The sequence below is a fragment of the Python bivittatus genome, unplaced genomic scaffold (genome assembly GCF_059951505.1).
Source record: "Python bivittatus isolate LINGU-HERP-01145 unplaced genomic scaffold, Pbiv_v1 ctg000610_np1212, whole genome shotgun sequence".
Lineage (NCBI taxonomy): Eukaryota > Metazoa > Chordata > Lepidosauria > Squamata > Pythonidae > Python > Python bivittatus.
In genome coordinates this window covers 40888385-40915196 of record NW_028277088.1, presented here as the reverse complement: position 1 = coordinate 40915196, position 26812 = coordinate 40888385, and the positions used below count along the sequence as shown (strand labels likewise).

The 26812-nt window shown below is 38.0% G+C and overlaps 1 protein-coding gene across 2 annotated transcripts; it reads right to left on the bottom strand.

Moving 5' to 3' along the window:
- Positions 1 to 1740: 1740 nt before the first annotated feature.
- On the bottom strand, positions 1741 to 26082 carry GPD1L (glycerol-3-phosphate dehydrogenase 1 like). Of its 2 annotated transcripts, XM_007438762.4 has the most exons (8): positions 25893 to 26078; positions 19192 to 19369; positions 18028 to 18168; positions 16031 to 16169; positions 12708 to 12820; positions 7944 to 8177; positions 7179 to 7285; positions 1741 to 5522 (listed from the first exon to the last, which is right to left on the bottom strand). In XM_007438762.4, the coding sequence occupies exons 1-8, from the start codon at positions 25943 to 25945 to the stop codon at positions 5426 to 5428; spliced, it is 1062 nt and encodes a 353-aa protein (XP_007438824.3). In that variant the 5' UTR covers positions 25946 to 26078; the 3' UTR covers positions 1741 to 5425. The 2 variants fall into 2 exon arrangements, with proteins under 2 accessions (XP_007438824.3, XP_088006987.1); XM_088150861.1 differs by lacking the exon at positions 19192 to 19369 and having other exon boundaries at positions 25893 to 26082.
- Positions 26083 to 26812: the final 730 nt, after the last annotated feature.

Sequence of the window (26812 nt, the reverse complement as noted above, 5' to 3'; positions counted from 1 at the left end):
AACGATTGATAAGTCTGCAGAAAGAATAATTGTGACCCACCTGCCTTCTATAGAAGAACTATATACTGTGAGGGTTAAAAGGAGGGCAGAGAGGATATCTGCAGACTCTTCCCATCCTGGATATAATCTGTTCCAACTTCTTCCTTCAGGACAGCGCTACAGAGCACCATATGTTAAAACATCTAGACATCGGAATAGTTTTTTCCCCTGTGCCATTGCTCTGTTAAATACTATATGACTTGATATGTACTGGACAGTGGCTTCTTCCCTTTGAAAAAGTTATTTTACTGGGCAGTGTTATTGTTACTGTTTATTATTTTTCTGTTGCTATCCAAACGCACCATTGATCTTGCTGTTCGTCACCGAAGACAAATTCCTTGTATATATTTTATACTTGGTCATTAAAGTATTTTGTATCTTTTTGTATTTGCCATTCACAATTCTGAGACTAGGAAAGCAATAATCTGACTTCAACGTCTTTTAAATGCCTGTACCAACTCTCCCCATCAGATATCCTCCAAATGTATTGAATTATGACCCTTATCATTCCCAGCCAACATATCTTGAGGGCACAAGACTGGGGAAGCCTATTTTACTCAGATCTCACAATACTTTAAACTAGAAGCCATCACTGGATATATAGTGGCGGGAAAATGCTACCATCACCACTCCGATATGGGGAAATGATGATTTGTGCAGCAATGGCCTCTAATGGAATATTACACTGCAACAGAATGTGGGCATGAAGAAGCATGTGTGGATTGCTGGTAACCAGGATCAAATTTTGCTCAATATGCCACTGGGCGAAAGCCTGGCATAAAGCAATTCATATATGCTTGTTCATATGAACTGTTATAAATTCCCTTTATGAAGAGTGGCCTTTTCCATTACTCTGACTGACTTACAGTTTGCTTCCAACATGAGGTTTTACTTCTTGTATGGAGCTATTTATTACTTTATGGTACTTGTAGCAGGCATATATACAGCTAGTTGCTTAATTGCAAGTAAATAATATCAAGTACCTATGGGAATCTCATACGCACTTAAAAGCAGACATGCAATTTAAAAGGTGACATATATCTTAGATTTCTCTTTCAAAATGAACTGAAAATAACTGCATCTGAAATGTGTAGACTTAATTATTTTGCTATTATCTTAGCTAGAAGCCACTGCATATAAAAGTATTTATTACTAATTGGCAAATTTTTATTGATTTCTATGCCTGTACATGATAAAAGGTAAATAAACTCTACTAGCTGAAAAATGCCTCTTTGTTATACAGTACTTAGAGCTACACTACGTATGTTTACCCAGAAATATGACCCATTAAAAAAAGTAAGTGTACTTCACACTGTAGCCTTGGAGATATTCTTTGATATGCTACATTTGAGCACAAACGTGCAGATGTCCTTATTTTCCTTCCCCACCTTATTCTATTTTTTCACATTTTATCTGGTATGAATAAAAGCTGTATTGATACGAGTTGTTGTTGTTGTAGGGAAAAATAGGTTTTGTACTTATTAGATATGTCCATACCAAAGAAAAATACTACTATTAAATACTATTAGGCCAACTCCTGTGTTACCTGAATTTCTGTTTGTAAGTTGCTATGTTACTTTAACCAACCAGGCATGAAGACAAAGACAGTAGCACTCTCTAACCTTCTGTTTTCCTGTTCTCTTACTGAAAAAAATTAAAGTGGAAAATACAATTGACAGAATAACAAATAATCCTACAGCATTGAATGTACAAATAAGAAACACAGAATGTTATGTTTTATTGAAAAAAATAACAATGAGTGACACATGGATAAATCTTTTACCAACACTTGCATCTGATTTTAAAAATCACATGGGAAGAAGGCTTCATCCATTAAATGGAGTAAATAGTTTTAAATGATTTGACAGTATGCATAACTCATCGCATTCAGTTTACAGAGCCCTTTACCATATTACAAACACACTCATATACAAAACGGTTATGCATATTGAGTGTTAGGAATGATGGCAGAAATATTATTAATCTAGATTCAATATTAAAAGAAAAACAGTCACTTCATATTAGGCCTAGTAGGCTTTGACACTATAAAGAGAAATATGTGCTTTCTATTCCTGATATTAGCTTTTTCTCAACTGTGCCCTTCTAAATGTGTAAACATTTTTCATTACATTCTTGTATTCAAGCCATTCTAAGTTCTGAACATCTTCATTCTTTTCATTACTAGAAAATTAAGTGCTTAAACAAAACGAAAAAATGTATCAAGTTTTCATTGGTGTAGAACAGCCCAACTTAGGGCTTTCCGGATGTGCTGGGACTACATCTAGTTTCAACACATGTGGAGGGCTCTAAGCTGAGAAAGATTTGGGTCAAGTTCTGAGCATTATTTGAACTATTTGAAGTAATTGGGGAGCTGTTTCTCTTCTACATTAAGAGTGGGAATTCAGTGTCCCTGCAGACATTGTTGGACTACAGCTCCTACTTGTCCAGATCAGTGACCACCCTGATTGGGGCTAATGGGAACTGGAGTCCTGCAATATTTGCAGGGTCCCAGGTTCTCCACTCTTACACCATGTTACCTAGATTCTAGATTCTGCTTCATGTGTCACACTTTCCTTATACAGAAAAGTTTTAGAAGGGAAAAAAGGGGGCAAAAATAATGCTTAACATATATAGTCAACTGTGACTGCCATCCACTGAAAACTCAGAGGCCTGTATCTATCAGTAATTTCCAAACATTTTCTGAACAGGAAGAAAAAAACAATGGTATAGAAAATTGTTAAAAATCTTGATTTCCAATTTTTCACTGTGAACCCAGCTGTGAAATTATTGTGCTTGGGTCAGCCTCTTTAATCTTTATAGCTTCAAAAATCATACAATAACCTTATTCAGGGCACTTAAAACAGGCTATTGATAATAAAAGTGGTTTGGGGGATGCATGAGCTCAATAGGAGAATATACTATCCTAAATGGATGCCTCTGAAGCTAGGGAGTGTATGTAAAATAAATGTAGTCAGTATAATATTACAATGACCATGTCAAGCTACAACTGGAGATTCTGATTTAAAGCCTGCCAATCAGCCATTAAGCAAACTGAATAACCTTCAGCTGGTCATTCTCAGCCTAACCTACCTCATAGGGCTGTTCTAAGAACAAAGTAGAGGGAAGAATCATGTGGAGTGCCACTCTGAGCTCTTTGGAGAAAAAATGAGGTATTAATTTAACCTTAATAATAATCAAGAATACTAGTATTCACACAAGATTAATTTAATATACGTTAGATCAGCTTTCCCCTAACCAAGTGCCTTCCAGAAGAGTTGGACTACCCATGTTGGTCACAAATGACAGATGTTGTAGTTCTACAGATCTGAAGGCAGCAATTGGGAAGATGGCTTTACATAGTTTATTAATCCCAGACTGCTATTTATTTAACCAACGTAATTTTTATTGCTAGTTTTCTTCCCAAAAACATCTTACTCCCATTCTAAATAGCCATCCCTAACAAGGAGACAGAGAAATCTATTACATTCTTTGACTCGTTCCATTTTAAATCTAAGTAACTTCAGTTCAAAGTCTCAATGACAGCAAGGCAACTGAAGAGACCAAGATCTTGGAGAAAGGTTCCCATTTAAAAACAAGTGAGCTCCTGTTAAATGGATTTCTAAAGGCAACTCAAACAACAATTGAAACAGGAGCAAAAAAAAGGCACTGAAATAAAAATAGCTATAACAGTAGCACATTTCATAGTAAGGGACATTTGTGGGGTAATGGGAATTACCAATACATTCACTATTGGGTACAATCAGAACAAGTCCTTTTAAGTTGTCTGCACTAGCCTTCCCCAGCTGAGTAGAATTCAAATGTGTGGAGACCACAATTTTCAGATTTTTACTGGCCTGTCATACCCTGGGTTGGTGAAGGGCTGGTGTATATTAATATCTCAAGCACTGGACTGCTGGATACTGCAAAAACAAAGCACGTGTGCAGCTGCTAGTTAAATGTAAAAGCTATAGGCTCCCATATCAGAGCCTTGCTGGAGAAAAGAAGAACTGAAGTATCTCTTTCTGGCCCTTTCTAATTTAATCCCACAAATGGACAAACAATATGCTGAAGAAACAAAGATTTTACACCAACCTAACTCTCCCCCTCATTGACCCCTCATGGCCTAAGTACAGTTTTGACACATCAGAGCATGACAGCAGATTAGTTGTTAAAACGCATCCTGAAAGCACTGCTGGGCAGTGGGCCAACCCAAGTAATAATAGGCTGCAATCTTGTTACATATCATGTGAAAACTTTCACACAGCCACATCCCATCCTCACATATATGCCCATGTCATCACTTCAATCTTATTCAACTAGGATAAGGGCAGCTTTGGAGCTGCATATATAAATCCACAGGATTATGTTTTTTCTAAAAAATGTGTGATGTTACGCATCACAGCTAGATCAAAAAATGCTTTGACTTGGTACCTAAAATTCTTAGGCTTAGGTAGAGAAAAGGGAGAAAGCTAAGTGCCAAATTAGAGAAGGGATAAACATGGGGGAGCAGATTTTGCTTTAAACAGCAATCCTACTAGTATTTAGGACCACAATTCCCATCATACCCAGATAGAGCGGGAGACCTTAGGAACTGCACTCCCACACACTTACTAGGTTGGGAAGCCAGGTTTTTTGTTTTTTGTCTTAAAAAGAGACTACGATCACTTAAAAAGCACATTTAAAAATGTCCATTTTTCAAATTACTTTTAAGAATAAATTATTTTTAAAATCTAAGTTTTAAAAAACTTAATGCTACTCCCCCACCAATCAAATGTTACTAAAGTAATCCTCATTAAATTGTAATCTATGCCATACAAGATGTCCAAATCTGATTGAAAAGCTAAATGCGTGTTCTTGAAGCTTACTATACTTTAGCAAACAGCTTCTAGGTGATACTGCATGATGTGCTCGATTTACAGATTCCAGATGTTAACAACTAAAACTCTCCTTGTTGCTATTAACCTAGCTAGCACTGATGGGATCTGTAGTCCAATAACATTTGGAGTATTGCAGTGCCTTAGCCCTGCCCTAGATTGTATCTCCCCCTTAAATCACTGGGGAATCTAGATGAGTCTCCACTTATCTAAAAGGAAGCATTAGAATTACGCTTACAGAAACATCAAGCATTTTAAATAGGGCAAGGAGATTACAAAGTTTGAGGAGTGTGCAAGTCTTGCGCAGTATAGCTGAAAGCCACCTAAATTTTAGTCAGTAAAAATAACAGCTAGTATTCTAGGAGCTGTATAATAAACACCAAATAAAAACAATCTAGAGAAGTCCATAGATATACATACAATTTCTTCATGGAGTAGGGAAACCAATTACATTAATTTGAGCTCATGGATGAGTATGAAAAGGCAGGAAATGTGACAATGGTAAACATGCTTTATATATGCTCTGGATGACTCTGGAGACAGGAGATCATCTCTTGGACAGGCTTTCCTTCATAGCAGATTCGATAAACAGCAGTAAATAGTGGAAACCTAAAAAATAAGACAGGCAATCATCTTAGTGGATGGAGAGGATGAAAGCTATCAGTGTCCACCTTTCATGATGCTCTGATGACCAAAAAGAATTTGAGACACCATGTATTTATTTATTTGATGTTCATCTCTTTTTTTCTATTCAGGCAAGTATATCTAAATGCACTGGTCCCTAAATTACGAAAGTAGAGTACATTAAAAAAATACAGCAGCTAAATTGTGTAAAACTTTAGAGGGGGAAAATATCTAACTTCCTTTTCTTTTCACTATATTCTGTAGGCAAAGGTTACCAGATCATGTTACAATGTACTCATTATTTAAATCACATACATAATGCCCCATATACAGTGCCAATGTGGTGTAGTGGTTCAGGAACTGGATTAGGAATGGGTGGACCCAGGTTCTAGTCCTCCCTTAGGCATGGAAGCCAGCTGGGTGACTTTGGGCAAGTCATTCTCTCTCAGCACAGATCTGCTTCTGGCTCTGTGATTAACAAAACCCCTTGTTGCATCATGTAAAACAAGTGGGCCCTACAACCATGCTGGACAAATACTAAGAAAAACAACAACACATGTATATCTCTCCTGTCCCTCCCTGCCATGGATATGTTAAAAATGAGAACCAGATATCACGAATTTCAAGACTGATTTGTCCTTTGCAGGAAGACCAAAATGTTCCAGCTATTTTCCGTTTCAAAACACAAGAACTTCACAAATCACAAGAACTGAAAATCAAATTCTGCTGGAGTTTTCAAACCACTCTATGAACTATTATGTAGGTCTTGTTTCTCTGTTTTGTCTTCTATTAGTTGTTGTTGTTCAGTCGTTAAGTCATGTCCGACTCTTCATGACCCCATGAACCATATCACGCCAGGTCTTCCTGTCCTTCACTGCCTCCCTGAGTTTGCTCAGTTTCATGCTCATTGCTTCAGTGATGCTATCTAACCATCTCATCCTCTGCCATCCTCTTCTCCTTTTGCCCTCAATCTTTCCCAGCATCAGGGTCTTTTCCAAAGAGTCCTCTCTTTGCATTAGGTGACCAAAGTATCTGAGCTTGAGCTTCATTATCAATCCTTCCAATGAGCAGTCAGATATACTAATATCTGTACTAATAGATGTACTAAGATCTATTAGTAGATCTTATAATAAAACAGAGAAACAAGAGGGCCCAAGGGGATAGGGTGGGGAGGGGGAGAACATAGAATAAAGACAAGTCCTAAAAGTAACTGCCAGTTAAACAAATTGGTACATTGCTTCTGATTAAAGAAAATAAACCAGTGAGTGCAGGAAAAATACTATTGTAGGGACTTAGGATAAACACTTTTTGGAATTTCAAGTAATCAAGCATGCAAACATTCTCTTATTATTGGAATGTGATACCAATTTAAAAAAGCACCAAGATAAAATTATGGTTTGGTTTTCTATCAGAACAAGCAGAATGAGACAATTTATATTTTAATATTATTATTGGGAGATTATTTAAATATATAGCTTTGTAACCCATTAATATCCCATTCCTGGCAGACTCAGTAGAAGAGGAAGATCACTTCACTTCCCAACATGGTCCCAAACGATCCAAAAGGTTTTGAAGCAGATTTGGGAGGCATCTGAGGTTGAAAATAGGAGGAAGAAATTAGCAAATTAGTAGCTTACTTACTTGTCCACCAGACCTTTCTGCTGAAGGATACGATACACCTCTGCAGAAGTCTGTGGTCCTTGAAGTTTCTGCCCATTCAGCATTTCTTGCTCCAATTCTTCAATAGTCTGAATGTTAAAAAAAAAAGTATTTCTAAGGTTCATAGATACAGATAAGAACCTAAGATGACTAGTACTCCCCACATCACCTGTTTGTTAATAGTTTCAGATAGAAATCATACTTCCTAGTTCTTAGTTGGTTAGCCCTCAATCTACTTCAAAAGCAAGCAATTATCAAGTTCTACTCTTATTACAATTTGCAGCTAATCTGTTGTCTGCAATGTCTGTGAGGACACTGGCATTGTGGTTATGACTTTGCCTAGCTTTACCATTACTTTTAACACAGCTACTTCTTCTGTGGCAATTTCTGAAGTTCTGATTGAGAGTGGTCATTAACTATTAGGTGGGATTTGTTTTCTTTTTACTTTTTTTTTTTAAACAAAACTAATATAGAGTCCTCTAAAAATAATTGCTAAGGAAATCATCATTAAAAAAAAAAAAAAAACGGAAACAGCCCCCCTTGGCTATTCTGTAATTTCAGTCCTGCTTAGATATAAAAAAATAAGTTTGCAGTTGTATTACAGAACCATAAACCCAATAAGTTATAACTAGGCTCAAAAGATGCCCTTTCACCCTCTAATACAGCCACAAAGTGCTACACAATCACTCCAAATGAGTCAACTTCTTGGGTTGAGGGAAAGTATCCAAAACACCACAAGTACTATACCTTTCCTGTTCTAACAAATGCTTCGGCCACTCTTCGATTGCGGCCACCATAACACGTTGTGATCAAATCTGCAACCCCACAGCTCTCCAGGAAAGTGGCAATAGAGACCTGCCCCTTGCAGAAGATCTTGGCAAAAGCAATCATTTCCATTAATCCAAGTCTAATGACAGCTGCTTTGGTATTATCACCACAGCGAAGACCGTCACAGAAACCAGCTCCCACTGCCACTATGTTCTAAATAGATGACAGAGAAAAGACAAAGTGACACCAGGATGATTGAAGAAATCACTGAAGCTACAGTTACATACATGCCACACACATTTCAGGTTCTCAACAGCTACAAAATTCATCATCTTTCATTAAAAGAGAAAATCAGTAAGTTCAGCACTGAAGGAATTGTCTTCCAAATTTCCGTGTATAGTTTTGGATCAGTATAGCAACTCATGTCCCCCTATCCTCTAATTCCTAGAGATTCATACCTAATGGGAAATTACTGTTGCTGAGAACAGTGGCTTCATTCACATGGTTGGCTTTATCTTATTTATTGTTTTTTATGATGTTTTTATCTTGTTATTTTTCTTATTTGTTAGTCACCCAGAGTCATATGTTTGAAATGGATGGCCATATAAATTGAATAAATAACTAAATAGCTAAATAAAAAAACCCTGCCAAACACTAAACGTGCAGAAGAAAAGCTATACTAAAATCTCTGTTGGAAGCCAGTTACCACATAGCAGCAGGCTATTTGCTTCAAATCTGTTATCTTTCTTTGATGACAAGCCTAAGGCAGTGTAATGTAGCATCTGTGCAGGCATAAAGCTCCAGATTTAATCACTGATTTCTCAATAAAAAGAGGATTTTATATAGCTGGTTGGGGAAATCTTTGCTTGAGATTTTAGAGAGCCCCTCCAAGTCAAAATAAATAATGGCTCGTGCTTTACACACTAAACTGATATGTGATCCCAGCTAAATGAACAACCTAATAATGGTTTGTTTGGTTTGGGTTTAGCATGTTAGGTGAACTTATTCAAGTAATCATGTTAGATCATGTATTCAAGTAAGTGTGGTTAAATAAAGCCATGCAATTTGCAAATGTACTTTCTGCATATTAAGAAAGAAGACATTGTACTATAATTGTAGCTTTACAAGAACTGGAATATCTTTTCAGTTTATATGCAACAGAGGGAGACAGACAATGGATCATAACACTGAATTAAGATTCAGTGAACTGCAGAGAACTTCACCAGAATGGATAATTTAAAATAGATTTCCTTGATGCATGTTAAGCTTAGCTGAGGCCAATGTGAAAAATAGATAATTTCTTATACTTCCTGATCACCAGGCTGTGGAAAGTCAGAATAATGCTCCTCAGAATAACAGAAAATTCATTTATTTACAATTACATAATTCCAGAGGACTGTTAGTATTTGAGCTACACCATATTGCTATGAAGCAGCAAAGGTTCAAGAAGACATAGTAACTTAGAAGAAACTAGAAATGAAGCCAGTCAAGAAAACATAACAATATGCACACACAATGCTGGATCCTGGTTTCGCACAGGAGTCCCAATATTTGGGTGCCAGCAAGCCCATTTGGAATTTTGAAAACATGTTGCAAGCGCTCTCACAAAATGGTATCATTAATAATAGGGCTTTCACTAATAACCATAATGGGCACAGCCACTCCCAAGAAGCCACTCGCCCAGAAGCAACCTGGTATAGCAGCTTATGTCATCCATTCTAACCTGTAGGATGCCCCCACCCCTCCCAGATTCTTTTGTCTTTTTTCTGGGCAGGCACATTTCTAAATCAAACTGGTAAGCCACCCCTTTGTGAACCATGAGAATCAGCCTTGTGTATGGCAAAACCACAATGTTATCTGCTGGTACAAGCAACTCGAAGAAAGGAAACTCTTTGATTTCTGAAGGTAAGTTTGATTTGTATGGTAATTTTGAAGAGTCCCAAACAATTACAAATTTCCAGAACCAGTCTTACATTTTATCTGATCACTCGTGGCTGTGGTGCAAATACACTGAACAGCAGTTGGGCAACAACAGTTGAAAAGCAGTTACACTAGCCAACTTTGCTGGCTGTATATCATCTTTATATGATATGATATTATATCAAATTACTTCCCAGTGGCCATGCTGGCTGAAGTTCTGGGAATTACAAGCCTCACTGCCTGGAGACCCATCAGTGGATGAAAAGATGTGTTGCAATATGAGAACCCATCCAATGTCACTTAGAATTATAAACCAGGATACTAGCAATCTTAATAAACCATGGTTATACATCTTGGCTACAAATCTTGATTCTATGTGAATCAGACCCCAGCATTCAACTATCAGGCAGTTCCTTGCACGAACTGAGCCCAATTCCAACTTTCTCCTGTGGGATCTAATTGACTATAAAGGGGAAAGTGAACTCCTCTATCACCAAACAGGTTGTGACAAGAAGGGAAACTGGGGACTTAGTATGAGGAAAAGAAAGGAAAAAATACTTTGGGGCTCCTCCTTGCATCCACCTCTTGCAACTCCCTCCTTGCTTTTCCCAGTGTAGAGGATAGCTTCCTTCATTTGGGTCTGTGTATGACAGGTCAGAGGCCTATTTCTTGCATAGCTGCAAACACAGTGAGTTGCAACTGGCTTTGTGAAAAAACACCATTAGATAATTTCAGCATCTGAAACCTGACACTTCTTTGCTATCTTAAGGCAAGGGGATTCCTTCTGAAATTACTTACCTACTTTTCCTTAGACTAGCCCCTGACAACGAAGACTGGAGTTCTTGGTGCTCTCTGAGCTTGGTTGTTTGCTTGTGGGTGTTTTATTATCCAGCTAGGTAACATCATCAGGGCACTGATGATGACCAAGCTCAGAGAGCACCAAGAACTCCACAGTTCAACTGTGAGCTACATATATTTTCTTCTATCAATATCAAAAGGCAAAATACAATACAGGCAACCTCTTACTGATTAGCAAATGCCTCCAGACCTCTTGTCTCGATGACACCAAGGAAATTCAACAGTGATATTGCTGACAGCAATCCAACATGCCTGTTACTTGAAAGGAAAGATTTCTAATGTTTAGTTAAACTATATCCCAAAATCTGGAATCTTTCATTCTGTTAAGAACTTTGGCTACACTGAGCTTGGACTGTGGTGAAAAAGGTGATTATGTGCTCATGGAAGTGTGCTTATATTTCAGATTCTAAACATTAGCTTAAAGAGACCTGTCTGTTCACGTCCTTTCAATTAGCATTGCTCCGAAGAAGAGCCAAGGCTGGAGAATAAATATGATTCTGTGTGGTCTAGGTTTACTTCATTGTTCAAAATAGAGTAATAATGATGATTTTTTAATATAATTTAAGTAGTCAGGTTTTTTTCTTAATTTTTTTCTTTCAAATTCAGCATTAGATATATATATATTTTTTGTGATTTTAAAATTTTTGCTTAGTTGTTAAAAATCACTATTTGGTTTTTAAAAAGCCATGTCTTTTTTCTTTTATTGATTCTCTAGGGCGTATTAATCATTTTAGTCCTAGGTTCCTCCCCACCCCCAGTAGTTTAGTATAGATTTTTTCCCCATATAGCTTCCTGATATATAATAGCTTAGGTTTCTTTTTAAAATCTATAATTTTTATACAATAGAAATATATATATTTCTATAGCTAGTTTACATATAATACTACAAACTAATCTGCAATGTTTTACAAGAAATATTAATTGCAATGTTTTTAAAGTTTCATCAATGATTTTAAAAAGTTTAAAATGTGAAAGGAAAGATTTCACTAAGTATCTTTTTCAGCCTGTTGTCAAGAGACCATAAAAATACATTCAATGGAAGTGATTAGGCAAAATATATGCATCTGTGCAGCAGATGTTCTTTCAGCATCTCACAGCTGTAACTGTTATTCTAAAGGCAAATTTTGATGAGGAGGGTTAGGAATGCTGTTTGGCAGAAGAACAACACATAAGTCTTCTTTTAATATTTGTGTTTGCTTTAGTACTTTGGCAGCCTTAGTTACTGAAACCTTCTCTGTTCAAATGAGTTGGCAAAAAAAGGACCCCACAGCACCTACTGAAATACAGCATTTACCGAAGTATTTGGATTCTGCCCCATGTTTATTTCTCTGATGCTTGGTTATTGAAATCTGGTCTACAGAATCTACAGCAGGAGAGCAAATGCCAGACAGCAAACCCAAAGTGTCTCCACTTGCATATAAGAAAATGTCTCTACCACCAAGAAGGTTCCTCATCTTCTGCAGTTATACTAATATCACTGACCCAAGAAAAATTACAATTTGACCATTGCCACAATCATGTAACTGCTGTTATCAGCAATACTGCACCCTTGTGAACAGCAGGTGAGACTGGAGCCTCAATTGAGGCCCCATGGGACAGGTGAGATGATCTGGCAGACAGAATAACGTCTGCTCCCCATTTCTGCTCTAGCGGCTTCGAAAATTCATAGAAGGAATCTTGTTCATGCCCTGTTTCTTGTTGCCTATCATTAAACTAACCAACCATAAAAATCCTAGAACTCCTCCTTCAAAGTGCTTTCTAAGAGAGAAGAAGATGAAATTGCCTGCATACTGAGGGGAATTTGCAATAATCCAATAAGGTACTTTTGGCACCAACATGTTGAGATGACAGAGAAAGCAAACATGGAAATCAGGTCTGTAACAAACCACTCAGCAAACTTCTCTCTAGTTTTATGAGTAGGTGGGAGGCAATTTTGTTTTTTTAATGCCACCTGCCAAAACTTACCTTAAGAGCACCACAAATCTCAACTGTATCAGCATCATCCACAACAGTTATTCGGAAGTTTGGGGTCTGTAGAAGTTCTTTGAAAAGGAGTCCATTTTCCAAAATTTTACACCCTATAGGAGAAGAAAGGAGAAAAAAATGGCTAATGGCATTTGGTTATCATCTCAGCATTTCCAAGCAGGAAACAAAATAAAACCTTTGCACAACACAATTTAAAATGAATCCATTGGATCTTCAGCAAGCTGCATCTCCAAATCCTTCCTAATCACACAGTAACCATTAACCCACACAGGAATGGCTGAGATAGTGTCCTACTTTCTTTGAATGAAAGGTTCAATAAAGAGATGAGAAATAAAACAAGAAATCTCAAGAGAGTATCACCTGATGAGTCTTCTAAGTGTGTTCTGTTCTATGCTGCCTAGTCATGTCTTATTAGTGGTCACATCTGATGTAGGTTTTTACTGACAAAGGCCTCTTTATTTTGTAACAGTGTATCACAACCATTAAAATACAGAACAAACCAACTTACCTTTTGGCTAGTACTGAATCAGCCAAGGCAATACATCTTTCATACGTCTAGCATCCCGATTTACCCTATTAATCAAAGAATCATACTACTGACAAAACAGGCATATACAAAGGCAAGAACTAGGGTATGATTTCTTCCCATCTTTTCATATACATATTGGAATGAGCAGAAAACTGTCCCTACTTCTCTTCTCAAGGCTTGTACAAAACCCTCTCCATAACTACAATGCAGCAGATGATTGTAGGACTTTCAGCTGCAAGATAAAGAAGAATGCATGAAAAATTTGGAAGGCCTTGATACAGGTCAAGCTATTGTATTGTCATTGCTTGAATGATAGTAGGGCTCACTGAACTCTATAGAATTTATTTTTGAGTAGACCTATCTTGAATTGCACTATTCACCACATATTTCAATCTGATGATCTCTGGATATCTTGGCACAACAATTTCCAGGATTGCAATGCTGGCTGAAAATTCTTGAAATTATAGTCCTTGGATGGCTCCTGCTCGAGGAAAGCTGCTTTATAGTAGTATTGAAAGATAATGAAAAATAAAATGTAACTTTATTGGGAGCAAAAGGCCATCACTAAAGAGCAGTGGCAGAAGCATCTGCAGCAATAGTCTCTGGCTTCAAAATGGCAATCAAAACTTCAGCCTTTTTACACTTACGTAATGCATGCAATGCACAGTAAAAAGGGGCAGAGCTTTGATCACCCTTTTTACTGTGCATTGCATGCATTTGTGTATTTTACTGTGCAGTGCATGCAGAGCATTTGTCATTTTGAAGCCAGTGACTATTGCTGGGTATACTCCTGAACCTATAAAAATGTTATCAGCAGCAACCCTGTTGATATTTTTAAAAACACTGCTAGAAATTTAGGAAGTTTCCATTTCTTAAAAAAAAAAAAAGAAGAGAATAACTGGTAGGAATATCCTCCCTTTCCTCACAAAGTACAGTGGGGCAAAAAAGTATTTAGTCAGCCACCAATTGTGCAAGTTCTCCCACTTAAAAAGATGAGAGAGGCCTGTAATTTTCATCATAGGTATACCTCAATTATGAGAGACAAAATGGGAAAAAAAATCCAGAAAATCACATTGTCTGATTTTTAAAGAATTTATATGCAAATCATGGTGGAAAATAAGTATTTGGTCAATATCAAAAGTTCATCTCAATACTTTGTTATATATCCTTTGTTGGCAATGTCAGAGGTCAAACGTTTTCTGTAAGTCTTCACAAGGTTTTCACACACTGTTGCTGGTATTTTGGCCCATTCCTCCATGCAGATCTCCTCTAGAGCAGTGATGTTTTGGGGCTGTCGCTGGGCAACATGGACTTTCAACTCCCTCCAAAGGTTTTCCATGGGGTTGAGATCTGAAGACTGGCTAGGCCACTCCAGGACCTTGAAATGCTTCTTACAAAGCCACTCCTTCATTGCCCGGGTGGTGTGTTTGGGATCATTGTCATGCTGAAAGACCCAGCCACGTTTCATCTTCAATGCCCTTGCTGATGGAAGGAGGTGCTCACTCAAAATCTCACGATACATGGCCCCATTCATCCTTTCCTTTACACGGATCAGTCATCCTGGTCCCTTTGCAGAAAAACAGCCCCAAAGCATGATAACAGCCCCAAAGCATGATGTTTCCATCCCCATGCTTCACAGTAGGTATGGTGTTCTTTGGATGCAACTCAGCATTCTCTCTCCTCCAAACATGACGAGTTGAGTTTAGACCAAAACGTTCTACTTTGGTTTCATCTGACCATATGACATTCTCCCAATCCTCTTCTGGATCATCCAAATGCTCTCTAGCAAACTTCAGACAGGCCTGGACATGTACTGGCTTAAGCAGGGGGACACGTCTGGCACTGCAGGATTTGAGTCCCTGGCAGCGTAGTGTGTTACTGATGGTAGCCTTTGTTACTTTGGTCCCAGCTCTCTGCAGGTCATTCACTAGGTCCCCCCATGTGGTTCTGGGATTTTTGCTCACCGTTCTTGTGATCATTTTGACCCCACAGGGTGAGATCTTGCATAGAGCCCCAGATCAAGGGAGATTATCAGTGGTCTTGTATGTCTTCCATTTTCTAATTATTGCTCCCACAGTTGATTTCTTCACACCAAGCTGCTTGCCTATTGCAGATTCAGTCTTCCCAGCCTGGTGCAGGTCTACAATTTTGTTTCTGGTGTCCTTCAACAGCTTTTTGGTTTTGGCCACAGTGGAGTTTGGAATGTGACTGTTTGAGGTTGTGGACAGGTGTCTTTTATACTGATAACAAGGTCAAACAGGTGCCATTACTACAGGTAACGAGTGGAGGACAGAGGAGCCTCTTAAAGAAGTAGCTACAGGTCTGTGAGAGCCAGACATCTTGCTTGTTTGTAGGTGACCAAATACTTATTTTCCACCATGATTTGCAAATAAATTCTTTAAAAATCAGACAATGTGATTTTCTGGATTTTTTTTCTCATTTTGTCTCTCATAGTTGAGGTATACCTATGATGAAAATTACAGGCCTCTCTCATCTTTTTAAGTGGGAGAACTTGCACAATTGGTGGCTAACTAAATACTATATTGGCCCACTGTATGTTTGCTGCTTGCTTCTGTTAGAGAGGATTGTATGTAATGACATTCTGCAAATTTAAGCATCACTAAGTTCAATGAGACCTACGTATTACTACTCCAGATTAACTATGGATAGGCATGCAGACCAAACATGAGCAAATGCAGGTGTTCCTAAGGATCACACAATGCTGAAATGGAAGTATTTATTGAAAAACATCATGTTGCTTTTCAAAATTTACCTATTGTGGTTTCGCAGAACTTCTCTGCAGCCACCTCATTGGCAATGTTTGCTCCCATCAACACACTGATATCTATCCCAATTTTCTCTCGAATTACATCAGAGATGAGTTTGAGTCCCTCAGGGCCTTCATCTATTCCCTGCAGGAAACACAGAAAGGCAACAATTACAATCAATAATCGCTTTTGGAAAGAAAATGGAGACAATAGTTTTTGCGGACAGACTTTACAATGGCATATGTACAGCATACAGAATTGTCTAATCTTCACTGGTGCAGTGTATCTGCTCTGCTACAGTGTTATAATCAGACATGACACATTTTAAGCATACTTTTTTGGAATTTAGATCCTGATCCAAATACATTTCTGCCCTGTATTAAATCAACATTTAGCATTTCTTCATTTCAACATCTTCCACATGTAGAAAAATCACTATTTTTAAATATTTATTTATCAAATTTGTCACCGCCCATCTCATTCAATGACTATTCAAAAACAAGGTGGAATGTTCTGCATTACTCTACTAGAACACCATAGCTGACAAAAGTATAGCTGTTTCTGAACCTGCCCAATTTTTCAGTCAGGGCTTCCATTAAAATCTAGTTAAAAGGAGCAAAACATCAAAAAGGAAAATATTTTCCAAATTATTTGTATCAGCTAAAAAACAGAGGAGGGAACAACTACAACTCGTTTTTGAACCAATCTTCCCTCTCCCCAAGCCCATTTATATAGTTTCTGAAATCAATACAGTAGTCATCACCACCACATAATAAAAACCAGATCTAAAGAAGCCTGTAGAACAACTGAAATGTAGAGGTATACAATCTTTAGGACTTATAGGGGCATATAGGGCCTCTGAAAGCCATGGCTCCAGAAACTTCAAGAAGTTACTACCAAACTAATTTTTTAACATGATAAAAAGGAAATATTCTTAAATATATAATTGAGAATAGTCATACTGAATATATTTAGTTTTAATTAAATTTAAAATGTACACAACATTATATCTAATTTAGTTTTTGCTTTGCTGCACCAATTATTTATCAGAGTTTACACCACCCATTCCATTTAAGGCTGAGTGGAAGTCTCTGATCAGAGAAAAATTGTGCACTCCCCATGTACTAGGAGTGGGGTGGGAGCCAATTTTCTCTTTCTGTGGTAGCTTCTCATGTCTCAAGGGAGACTCAGAAACACAAAACTTCCAATTTGGGACATGAGCTGATTGTTTTCTTTAAAAGCTGTTTAGGATTCAGTGCTGATGATGAGGGTAAAACAAGTTCACATATACACTGAAGAAGTAGCTGATGATTTCTACATGTAGCTCCAAAACTGAAACCAAATTAAACTAGATATGTCTGTCTTGGGTCCCCCAGGCTGAAGTCAGTTAGCTAAGCAACATTAAAGTTGTAAATCCAGCAGGAGATGTATACAGCGCAAGCCCAAAGGCAATAAGGTTCATACCAGTAGCCCTAGTGCATTGGGCAAGGGAGCATTCATTGTCTAAGTCAAAGGAAAGCCAAACTTTCCAAGAAAATGTACAGTGAGAACTAAATACAGGACAGTTCACAGCAAAGCATGTGGCATTGAAGGTTTGGCTGTCAGAGACAGCTGTTCCAATAACAAACTGCATTCAGGTGGGAATGTTAGTTCAGGAATCTCTCAGCCTCCTCCTGAGCAGAGCTTGGATTGATATATCCTGATTTCCAGCACCATATATTCCTGTTCCTGAATATATTCTACCTTCTGTTCTCCATGCTTGGAGATGGCAGCCCTTCCATGCTTCTATGGGCTGGGTGAGTGAGACTGCAGTTCATGGTCTGAATCACAAGGGCCAAGAAGGTGTAATTCCTGATGCTATCATTGACACCTCATCACCAGGACTCCGAGATTTATATTTCTATAGAATTCTTTCTATGCACCCTATTGAACAGTTGTTTAATAATTATACAGAGTATTGTTTTATACATGAAAAGAAACATTTGTATCTTATTTGCTGTACCTTAATGAGAGTTATACCAACAGCTTTCTTGGCTACATGCTTAGTAATTGCATCACAGATTTTATAAATGAACTGGTGGGGAATAACAAAAACCAGCAAATCTGCATCTTTCACAGCTTCATTCAGATTTGAGACTGCGACCTGCAAAAAAATATTTGGGAAAGAAAAAGGGAAAACATGTGTAATCACGTTCAAAGATACTCAATGCACAATTCTTATTTTAAACTACATTTAATTAGTAGAAATACCAAATTCAATTATTAAGGCCAAAAGGAAACAATTTCAAAATAAAAAAAAATACACATACTCAATAAGACTTGTTGATACACTGTATTACAGCAGATGCATTCGGCTGGAACTGGAAAACTGTAGATTTCCAGGATAAATAATTTAATAGCCAAGATGTTAATATCCAATTGCAAATAGAAAGAAATAAGCAAATTGCAAATAGAGAGAAATAAGCAAATTTGGAACATATTTATAACCAAAGCATTCTGGGCTTTTTGCATTAAAAAATGATGTTGTAACTTATGGTTTTGATGATTAGAAAGGTTATAGAAAGAAGGGAATTATGATGTAATCTTAGAGAGAGAGTTTTGATTATAATTGTATGTATAACTGCCGAGAGGAAGATCGGAAGCCATTTCTTTATATTTCATGTTTTCTGTTCTCCTTTTTTCTATCTCCTTTTTTCTTTGTCTTTTTCCTTTTTTTCTCTTTCACATTTACATCTTTTTCTTTCAATGTATTTATTATATATATAAAATCTTTTAATAAAAACTATTCTAAAAAATATAACTAAAGCATTCTAATAAAATTAATGAAAAGACTCCTTCACAGGAATATTTGATTTTTTGTGGTGAATGGCAACTGTTCTTTTGAAATTTAACAAATATGTCAATGAAAACTGTTTTATTTTCTTTGATTTCTGGAAAGATACCTTATTTCTCCCCATATTGTAAAAATAACAAGCCAAGACTGAGATTAAGTGAGGTTATGGGTGGCCAATGTTCATGTAACAGTTTTGGTAGAAGATATTCATGAAAGACCAGACATTTCCAAAACAATTTTCTTACTTTCAGAAATTGTATGCCATGTGATATCAGAGAGAAGGTATTGAGAAATATCAGCCCAAAGCCCACATATATCTGTTCCAATATTTACCACATTTTCTGGTAGTTTATATCCAGGAAGATATTTCACATTCTCATGGTCATTATTTATGATATCTGTAAGTTTCCTTCCATTAATAGTTTCTTCAAAAACCCACATTTTCACTGTAGAAGCAAACTTCTGCAATGTTTTTACATTATTGCCTATTATTTTAGCCACAGCAGACCCCCTGCAAAAATAAAGAAAATAATTATATGCATTATAAAATATGCTAGCTTAAGAATGAGGAAGGAAGGAAGGAAGGAAATATAGTAATCAGATAATGTGTCCAATTACTTCGTATAATTTTCAAATGCGGGGCTATCATAGAAAGAGAAATGTCATGGTTGCAGCCCCTGCAAATTACTCTCTACTAAGCACATGCAGTTTTTTCTGTGGTTAGGAGTACATGGGACTGAATCTGTGTCATGCTTTATTCCCATTAGAATCAGTGTGACAGTTAGTCGTGACCAGCTTTGACCACTGAATTCAGTAGGACTGTTATTTAAAATTGAACATACATCTCTAATTGCATTTCAACCATTCTGAACATTTTTGTCAATTTAAGATTTTGTACATTTGTTTCATTTTAGACATTTTGGATTAATGTTGCAGTTCACAGAATCATAGAACTGTAGAGTTGGAAGAGACCACAAGGTTCATCGAGCCCAATTCTCTGCAAAGTGGAGGAACACCAGTTAGACAGTCCATGTGGCTGTCCAGCTCTTCTTAAAAGGAGGAGAATCTACTTGCTTGAGGTTATAGGAGATGTATGTTTCTTGTCAGTAGAAAGGTATTTCTCTGCAGCCATGAAGCAACATATAAATTTTAGAAAGTCACAAGATAAATGCCCCATCCTATCCTGAATGCATCAGTCTTTTCATACACATCTCCTTTTCATACTTTCTATGTGGAAATCATCACATGGTTTATAGTAGAATTAGAAATGGGAACAGCCTGATAGCCAAGGGAGACTTTTATAGATCACCTCACAATGAACTGAGAATGCAGATCCACCATAGTTTATCACAACTGCCAACAACAATAACAAACATTATCAATGGTAATAGGTAAGTCATTAACATTTTACATTGTAGACTCACCCCTACAAGCTTTTAGTATTTTTCTTTGAATGTTTACTCTTGGGTGTGGCTGACAAAACCCAGATGGCTCAATTATATACTGGGGAGAAATCAAATAGTAATTTCTCTTTCTTCTAGAGATTATTTATTTTGTTAATCCCTTCATAAAAATTTAAACATTATCCTCATTAGGTCTTAATGTTTCAAGCAAGGGCAAATTGCCTGGTGTTTTATAAATAACTTTGATTACAACTCCCATTGGCTCTAATCAGCATGGGTAGTAGCAAGACATTCTATTCCTCTTATTCCAAATTTTATTTATTTAATTACTTTATTATATTTTTATCCCGCCTTTATTATTTTTTATAAGTCACTCAAGGTGGTAAACATATATAATACTCCTTCCTCCTCCTTTTTCCCCCCACAACAACAAGAACCCTGTGAGGTATGTTGGGCTGAGAGAGACTGGCTAGCCCAAAGTCCCCCAGCCAGCTTTCGTGCCTAAGGTGGGACTAGAACTCAGTCTCCTGCTTTATAGCCTGGTGCCTTAACCACTAGACCAAACTGCAGATACCAAAATCCATCTAGACCTCTTCCAGATCAACCCAACAAAATTCTTACAGGCTAGTTTAAAAACGTGTATATTCATCAGAAGAAAGGTGATGAAGCTATTCATTCACTGAGATCATCAGCCTAAATATTCTGGCTGTGAAGGTCAAAACTAGGTCAACTGCTGTCTATTTTTGCATTAGGGAAAGTTACTAGAACAGTTATTAATATTAGTCAGAGGGATATGAAAGATTGGAAAAGAAGTGGAAGAAGATTGCTTTTACTATATTAATACGAATTATAGAAAAGAGAACATATGCCAGCATTTGCTAATAATACTTTATGCATACATTTTGGTCAAACACTTGATTGGATCAACCAATGTTCACAATGTACTATGAAATTACCCCCAGAACTAAACAGACTCTATCTTTAGAATGATATAGTTACACTATTCACCATCCCTGTAAAGTTCTCAGACAGAGAGATACAGTTATTATGTCATGTCATGCTCTTTTTCCACCAGGTTTTCCACAACTTTCATACTCGTGGACAACACTGCTGAGCCCCAGTGCCAGGAAAGCTCCTAAAGCTAATGCACTCTGTACAGACATCTCAAGTGCCATAGTCCATGAGTTTAATTCCTGGTAGAAGGCCTGAACCCACCATAGGATTTAAACCTAACAAATTCCAAATAGAATGAAAATAGGTGTATACTGCCTCCTGGTGGTCAGTAGAACTAAACAAAGTATACCTCTTTGAAAATAAACGATGAGGGGATAAATTTATTTATTAATTAAATTTATATGGCTGCCCATCTCATATACATGACTCTGGGCAGCTAACAATTAAAACAAAACAAAAGCAGAATAAAAGCATAACCAATAATTAAAGACATAAATGACATAATACAGCATAAAATAGCAGCTGAGAATAATCAAAACCCTCACAGTCAATATAACCAAAAACTGGGCTCAGCCGCACTATCAGGGCCCCAGGCTTGAAAGATTTGTCACTATTTCACCTTTCTCTTTGCAGAAAAAGCTCCCCTATTTTTGCTCTATATTCCTGTCCAGTGTTGACTCTTGGCGACTGTCTAGTCTAGGCCCTGCAGTTTTCTTGGCAAGACTTTCAGAAGTGGTTTGCTACTGCCGCCTTCTTCCTAGGGCTGAGAGAGCGACTGGCCCAGGGCCACCCAGCCGGCTTTCTGCCTAAGGCGGGATTAGAACTCCTGGTCTCCTGGTTTCTAGCCTGGTGCCTTAACCACTACACCAAACTGGCTCTTCTATTGCAAAGTAATTTATTGTAATCCATGATTCATTTAACAGCCAACAAAGGGAAACAGAATTGCAAAAGAGCAGATTGTTCCATTTCCTCAACCCCTGCTAATGTTCTGCTAGCCTTATTTCTAGGAACTTCTACAAATAGTAACACAATAGTACATTTTTCTGCAAATGTGCAACTGGACTCACGTAAGCTATGTCCTTTAAGCAGTGAAGTCAGCACTAACAAACCACTGATTATATTTAGCAGTCCGAAAGGTCTCTTGTCAGCTTTTGTTGCAGAAGATATGTCAACAAAGCTAAGACAAGAGTGAATGGAATGTGAAGTTTAAAATACTCCACGTTTAAAATACTCCATAATAGCATCTGCATAGAGATGTCAGAAAGAAAGACTAAAAAGCTTTTTAATTGCTCAATTTACTCAAGTGGAGTGCAGAACTTAATGAGTAAAAAAAGTTACTCTCCTCTTTTTAATAGTACATTAATTAATATGAGGAAATATATCCATTTTCCATGGAAGAAAAACCTAACAAATGCAAAAATGTAGTTTAAGCACATTTTGGAACCCTCTCCTCCAATGACTGGCATTGTGTCTGTGGGTTTCCTCAGCTTCTGGCAAGTCAACTCTGGTGACAAAATGTTTACTTGGGTAGATGGTTAGGAAGACCCAACCCACCTCTTCTTATGTTATCAAATATATAGAAAACCTTTGACAAATACAACCAGTGGAGGCTTAAATAGGTAGACCAAAATTCTGCCCCTTTTTACTATGCCCCTAAAGCACCAAAGGGAAGTCCTCCACTGTCTCTCATTTCCATCTTCACTGAACACAATACAATTTCCCAAACATTTGACTGAACGAAAGAGGCACTTTGTTTTCCAGTATATTAAAACAGTAATCAGGCCCTTAACAAAAAAATGTTTCGAGTTACAATGGTTTTTAATTTTTGAGAAATACAGAAACTAAACTGACAACAAAATCAACTTACAGTACAAAATGACTCAATTTTTCCAATTTCCTCATACATTAGATCAAAACAAACAACTAAATGGGCATTACAGAGATTATCATATTCACCAATCTGATTACAACTTCTCCGACACTGTCTAGAAATATTTGACTGCTATCCTTTTTTTTTTTTTTTTTTTAAGAGTATAGGGTTTTAGGGTTATTATTTCTATATTCAATTCTTGATGACTCACCAAGACAGATCGAAGGAATCAAAAACATATAGACATAAAGCAGCGTTTCTTAACCTTGGCAACTTTAAGTTGTATGGACTTCAACCCTCAGAATTCCCTAGCCAGCATGCTGGTTGGGGAATTCTGGGAGTTGAAGTCTACATATCTTAAAGTTGCTAAGGTTGAAAAGCATTCCAAGCTGATTCATTGTTCAGATCTTAAAAAAACTTACCATCCCTTTCAAGAATTTCAAGAGAACTATCATATTTGATATGAGCTTTCTGTATAACATTAAAGATATTTCTCCAATTTTGACTGATATGGCACATAGAGCATTGTTCAAATATTGTTAATGGTCTTAATTGGGGAGTTTTTCCAAACTTAAAATAAATGATTGAACTTGTCTCTTTTGAAATCAGGCTGGAATTTGTGATGAATTTGTCAGCAAAATATATTCAACAGAGATAAGTTCCCCATCAATAACAACATTTTTCAACCTATAAGCTCCTCTATTTATATTTTAGTGAAGTAACTCAATTTTCTTGATTTACATGGCTCAATGGACCATAAGTGAATCACAATTGTTACAGTAGGCTAAAGTGTAATTGGTTAATTTTTTATTCAGTGTCATATGAACCCAACTGTTTAGTCTACATATGGAAGCAACTGAAAAACAGGGATAGACTCATGGTCAAACATACATATTGTCCATATAGATGCCGGTATATGTTCAGGACCCATTCTCATTTTCAGCCAACTATGCAAGAGAGAGTGGAACGAACTGATAAGATACTTTTCTATCCCTTCAAAGAATGGGAAGGAAACAGAAAGTTTTACAGTTCCTAAAATAAGCATTCTTAGCACCACTTTGAATGTTGCTAACGTGAGAGAAAAGATAGAACGGAAGCATTTTGAAGGTTTCTGAAACAAATGTTTGATCCAGTCAATTTAAATATCGCAGATTCTAGACCTGGGAAATGTAGGGATTAATTTAGGTTATTACTCTTGGAAAAAAACGTAAGAGATAAGTGATCTTCCATAATGAACATGCCTCATTTCTAACAGGCATTTTGATGAACATAAGAACAGCCCAGCCGGATCAGGCAAAGGCTCATCTTAGTCCTAAGTCCTTTGTTTCTCACTGGGACCAACCAGAGCTCTCTGCAATGCTTGTGAGACAAAGACACACCTTTCTCCCACCAATGCTTCCTTGCACCTCGTATCTGAAGGGAAGCTGCCCCAACCTGGATCTACACCGAGTCCTCACAAGGGGAACTGTCCTCCACAAATTTATTCAATCCCTTTTTAAAGCTGTCCAAGTTTGTTGCCGTTTGTCTCTTATGTGGCAATGAATTTCACAGGTTCAGTATGTGTTGCGTGAAGAAGTGCTTCCTTTTGTCCAGTTTAACACTCCTTCCAGTCAGCTTCATTAGATGGCTTCTGGCCCCAATGTTTTGAGAAAGGATTTTCTTTCTCCTTGCCATCCATGATTTTTTGCACCTCAATTGCATTTCCCCACAATAACCGTTTTTCCAAACTAAAGAGCTGAAATATTCATGGGGAAAGTGTTCAAGACCCTTGATAACTTTGACTGCCCTCTTTTGTATTTTTTTCCCAAGATCTATTACACTTTCTTCCAAGATCTATTATATCTTTTTCCAAGGGTGGTGACCAGAAGTGTGCAAAGGGCTCCAGATGAAGACACACCATAGGGCATTACAAGCTTGCATTTTTATGTTCACTCTCTTTTCTAATGATTATCAGTGTGGAATTTGCCTCTTTTACAGCCAAATGTAATGGAAGATATTATTATTTGCATATGTGTTTGGTTTTATTCCATTTTTACCGTATTTTTATATTGTTTTTATTGTATTTTAATTAATATTTATTGTTGTTTTATTGTGAACCGCCCGGAGTCACTTTTTTGTGAGATGGGCGGTGTCGAAATTTGAAATATAAATAAATAAAAATAAATAAAATGGCCCCTTCCAATTCTGTGATTGGTTCTACCCTCTGGAGCCAATGGACTGTAACTGTTATAAATAAATATTTGTGCCACAGGGCATGGAATTATGTGGGCTGTTTTTTGCATTGCAGTCACTGCAAGAGCAATGCCTTTACACAAGCTTTTCCCCACGGGTGTGCTTTGGCCGTGTTGGACGACATCTTCAACCATTCTCTCACCCAGCATATCCAGGTGGAGAAGCCTGGCTGAGAGAATGCCATCGTAGGTACCTGGCTTAGGGTTAAACTCTTGGCAGGCGAAGTACCACCACCACCAATGGACATTCAAGCCCAGCGTCCCGGTTCCTAACGAAGGGACTCACCTGGAACCACCACATTTCCACACCAAGCGGGGAACGGGCAACCTTCAACCCCCAGCGCCCTCTGCAAAAAGGGGAGGCGCAAAAGCCGCACCTGGCCGGCGAAACAGCGCCCCGGCAGGGCTTAATCGGAAACCTCTCCGCGCCCCGTTTCGGGAGGCTGTCACCGTTCGCGGAGGGGGCGAAAGGCGCAGCAATGGCAGGGGGCTTCTCCCCACGAAAACCGGCCACAAGGCAGCGCAGGCTCCGCTGACGCCCCCGCCAGCGCCGGGCGAACGGCGCTTCCCACTCACCAGTTTCCTGAGCCCACGATGCAGACTTTCAAGGGGGCGGAAGGCAGAGCCATTGCAGGTCGCTGAGGGGACGCTCCTGCCGAAAACAAGCCCAGAGCAACGGAGCGCCGGAATCCCCCCAATGGCCGCGGCGAAGCAGCCTCCAGCCGCCATGAAGCGCCGACCCAGGCGAAGCAAGCCCGCCTCCAAGCCCGCCTCCACGAACAGCCGAAAAACTCCATCGTCCGGGGGTTGCTGGGAAGTGTAGTCTACTTCGATAAGTAACCGACGCGTGTTTCTGTTCAGTTTGCACGTTTGGATTTTACAGGCCGGTTAAGTTTGTAGCCCGGGCGTTTTGCCGCTTTTGCCTATGGACTAGATGTACAACCCGATGCATGGCTGAATCCAGAAGTCCACGCCAGTTAACTTCCGGTAATCATTCCAATTTTCCTGGGAATAAGCCGCACTGAATTCGGTACAACATCTGAGTGGGCGTGGATGCGGCTGCGTTTGCATCCTTTTTCGATTCCATCCCCAACTCTTCTCTGTTCGTACAATTTCGTTTAAGTGCGGTTAAACAAACTACTTTTTAGGTTTTACAAAGGCAACTGCAGGCGATAGAAGTACTTCTGCAATGATCTCCTTTAATATTTCTGTGAGTCGCAATAACTTTGAATAAAGAGTTATTACGGTCCAGTAAATACGGAAGCGGAATCGTCAGCAAGAGAAAGAAGCAGACTGATGTTAGCACATTTATGCGAAGTTAGATCTTTGTTTGACTCTAGTTGAGCAAGAGCAGAGTTATGGTTCAGGCGTATGAAAGCTTACTCGGTGCTAAGTCCTGTTGAACTGGTTTCGTTAAAACATTGTGGCAAGCATGGTTTATTTTAATCATGGTCTGTTGAAAAATGCATGGGGGCCTGGGTCACAGATAAAACTGA

Coding starts and splice junctions, on each gene's coding strand:
- GPD1L (XM_007438762.4), bottom strand. CDS start 25,945: ATGGCTCTGCCTTCCGCCCCCTTGAAAGTCTGCATCGTGGGCTCAGGA. Junction 16,170..18,027: donor TTGGTATAACTCTCATTAAG/GTACAGCAAATA, acceptor TGTTTCCTGCAG/GGAATAGATGAAGGCCCTGA. Junction 12,821..16,030: donor GTTCTGCGAAACCACAATAG/GTAAATTTTGAA, acceptor CTTCTCCTATAG/GGTGTAAAATTTTGGAAAAT.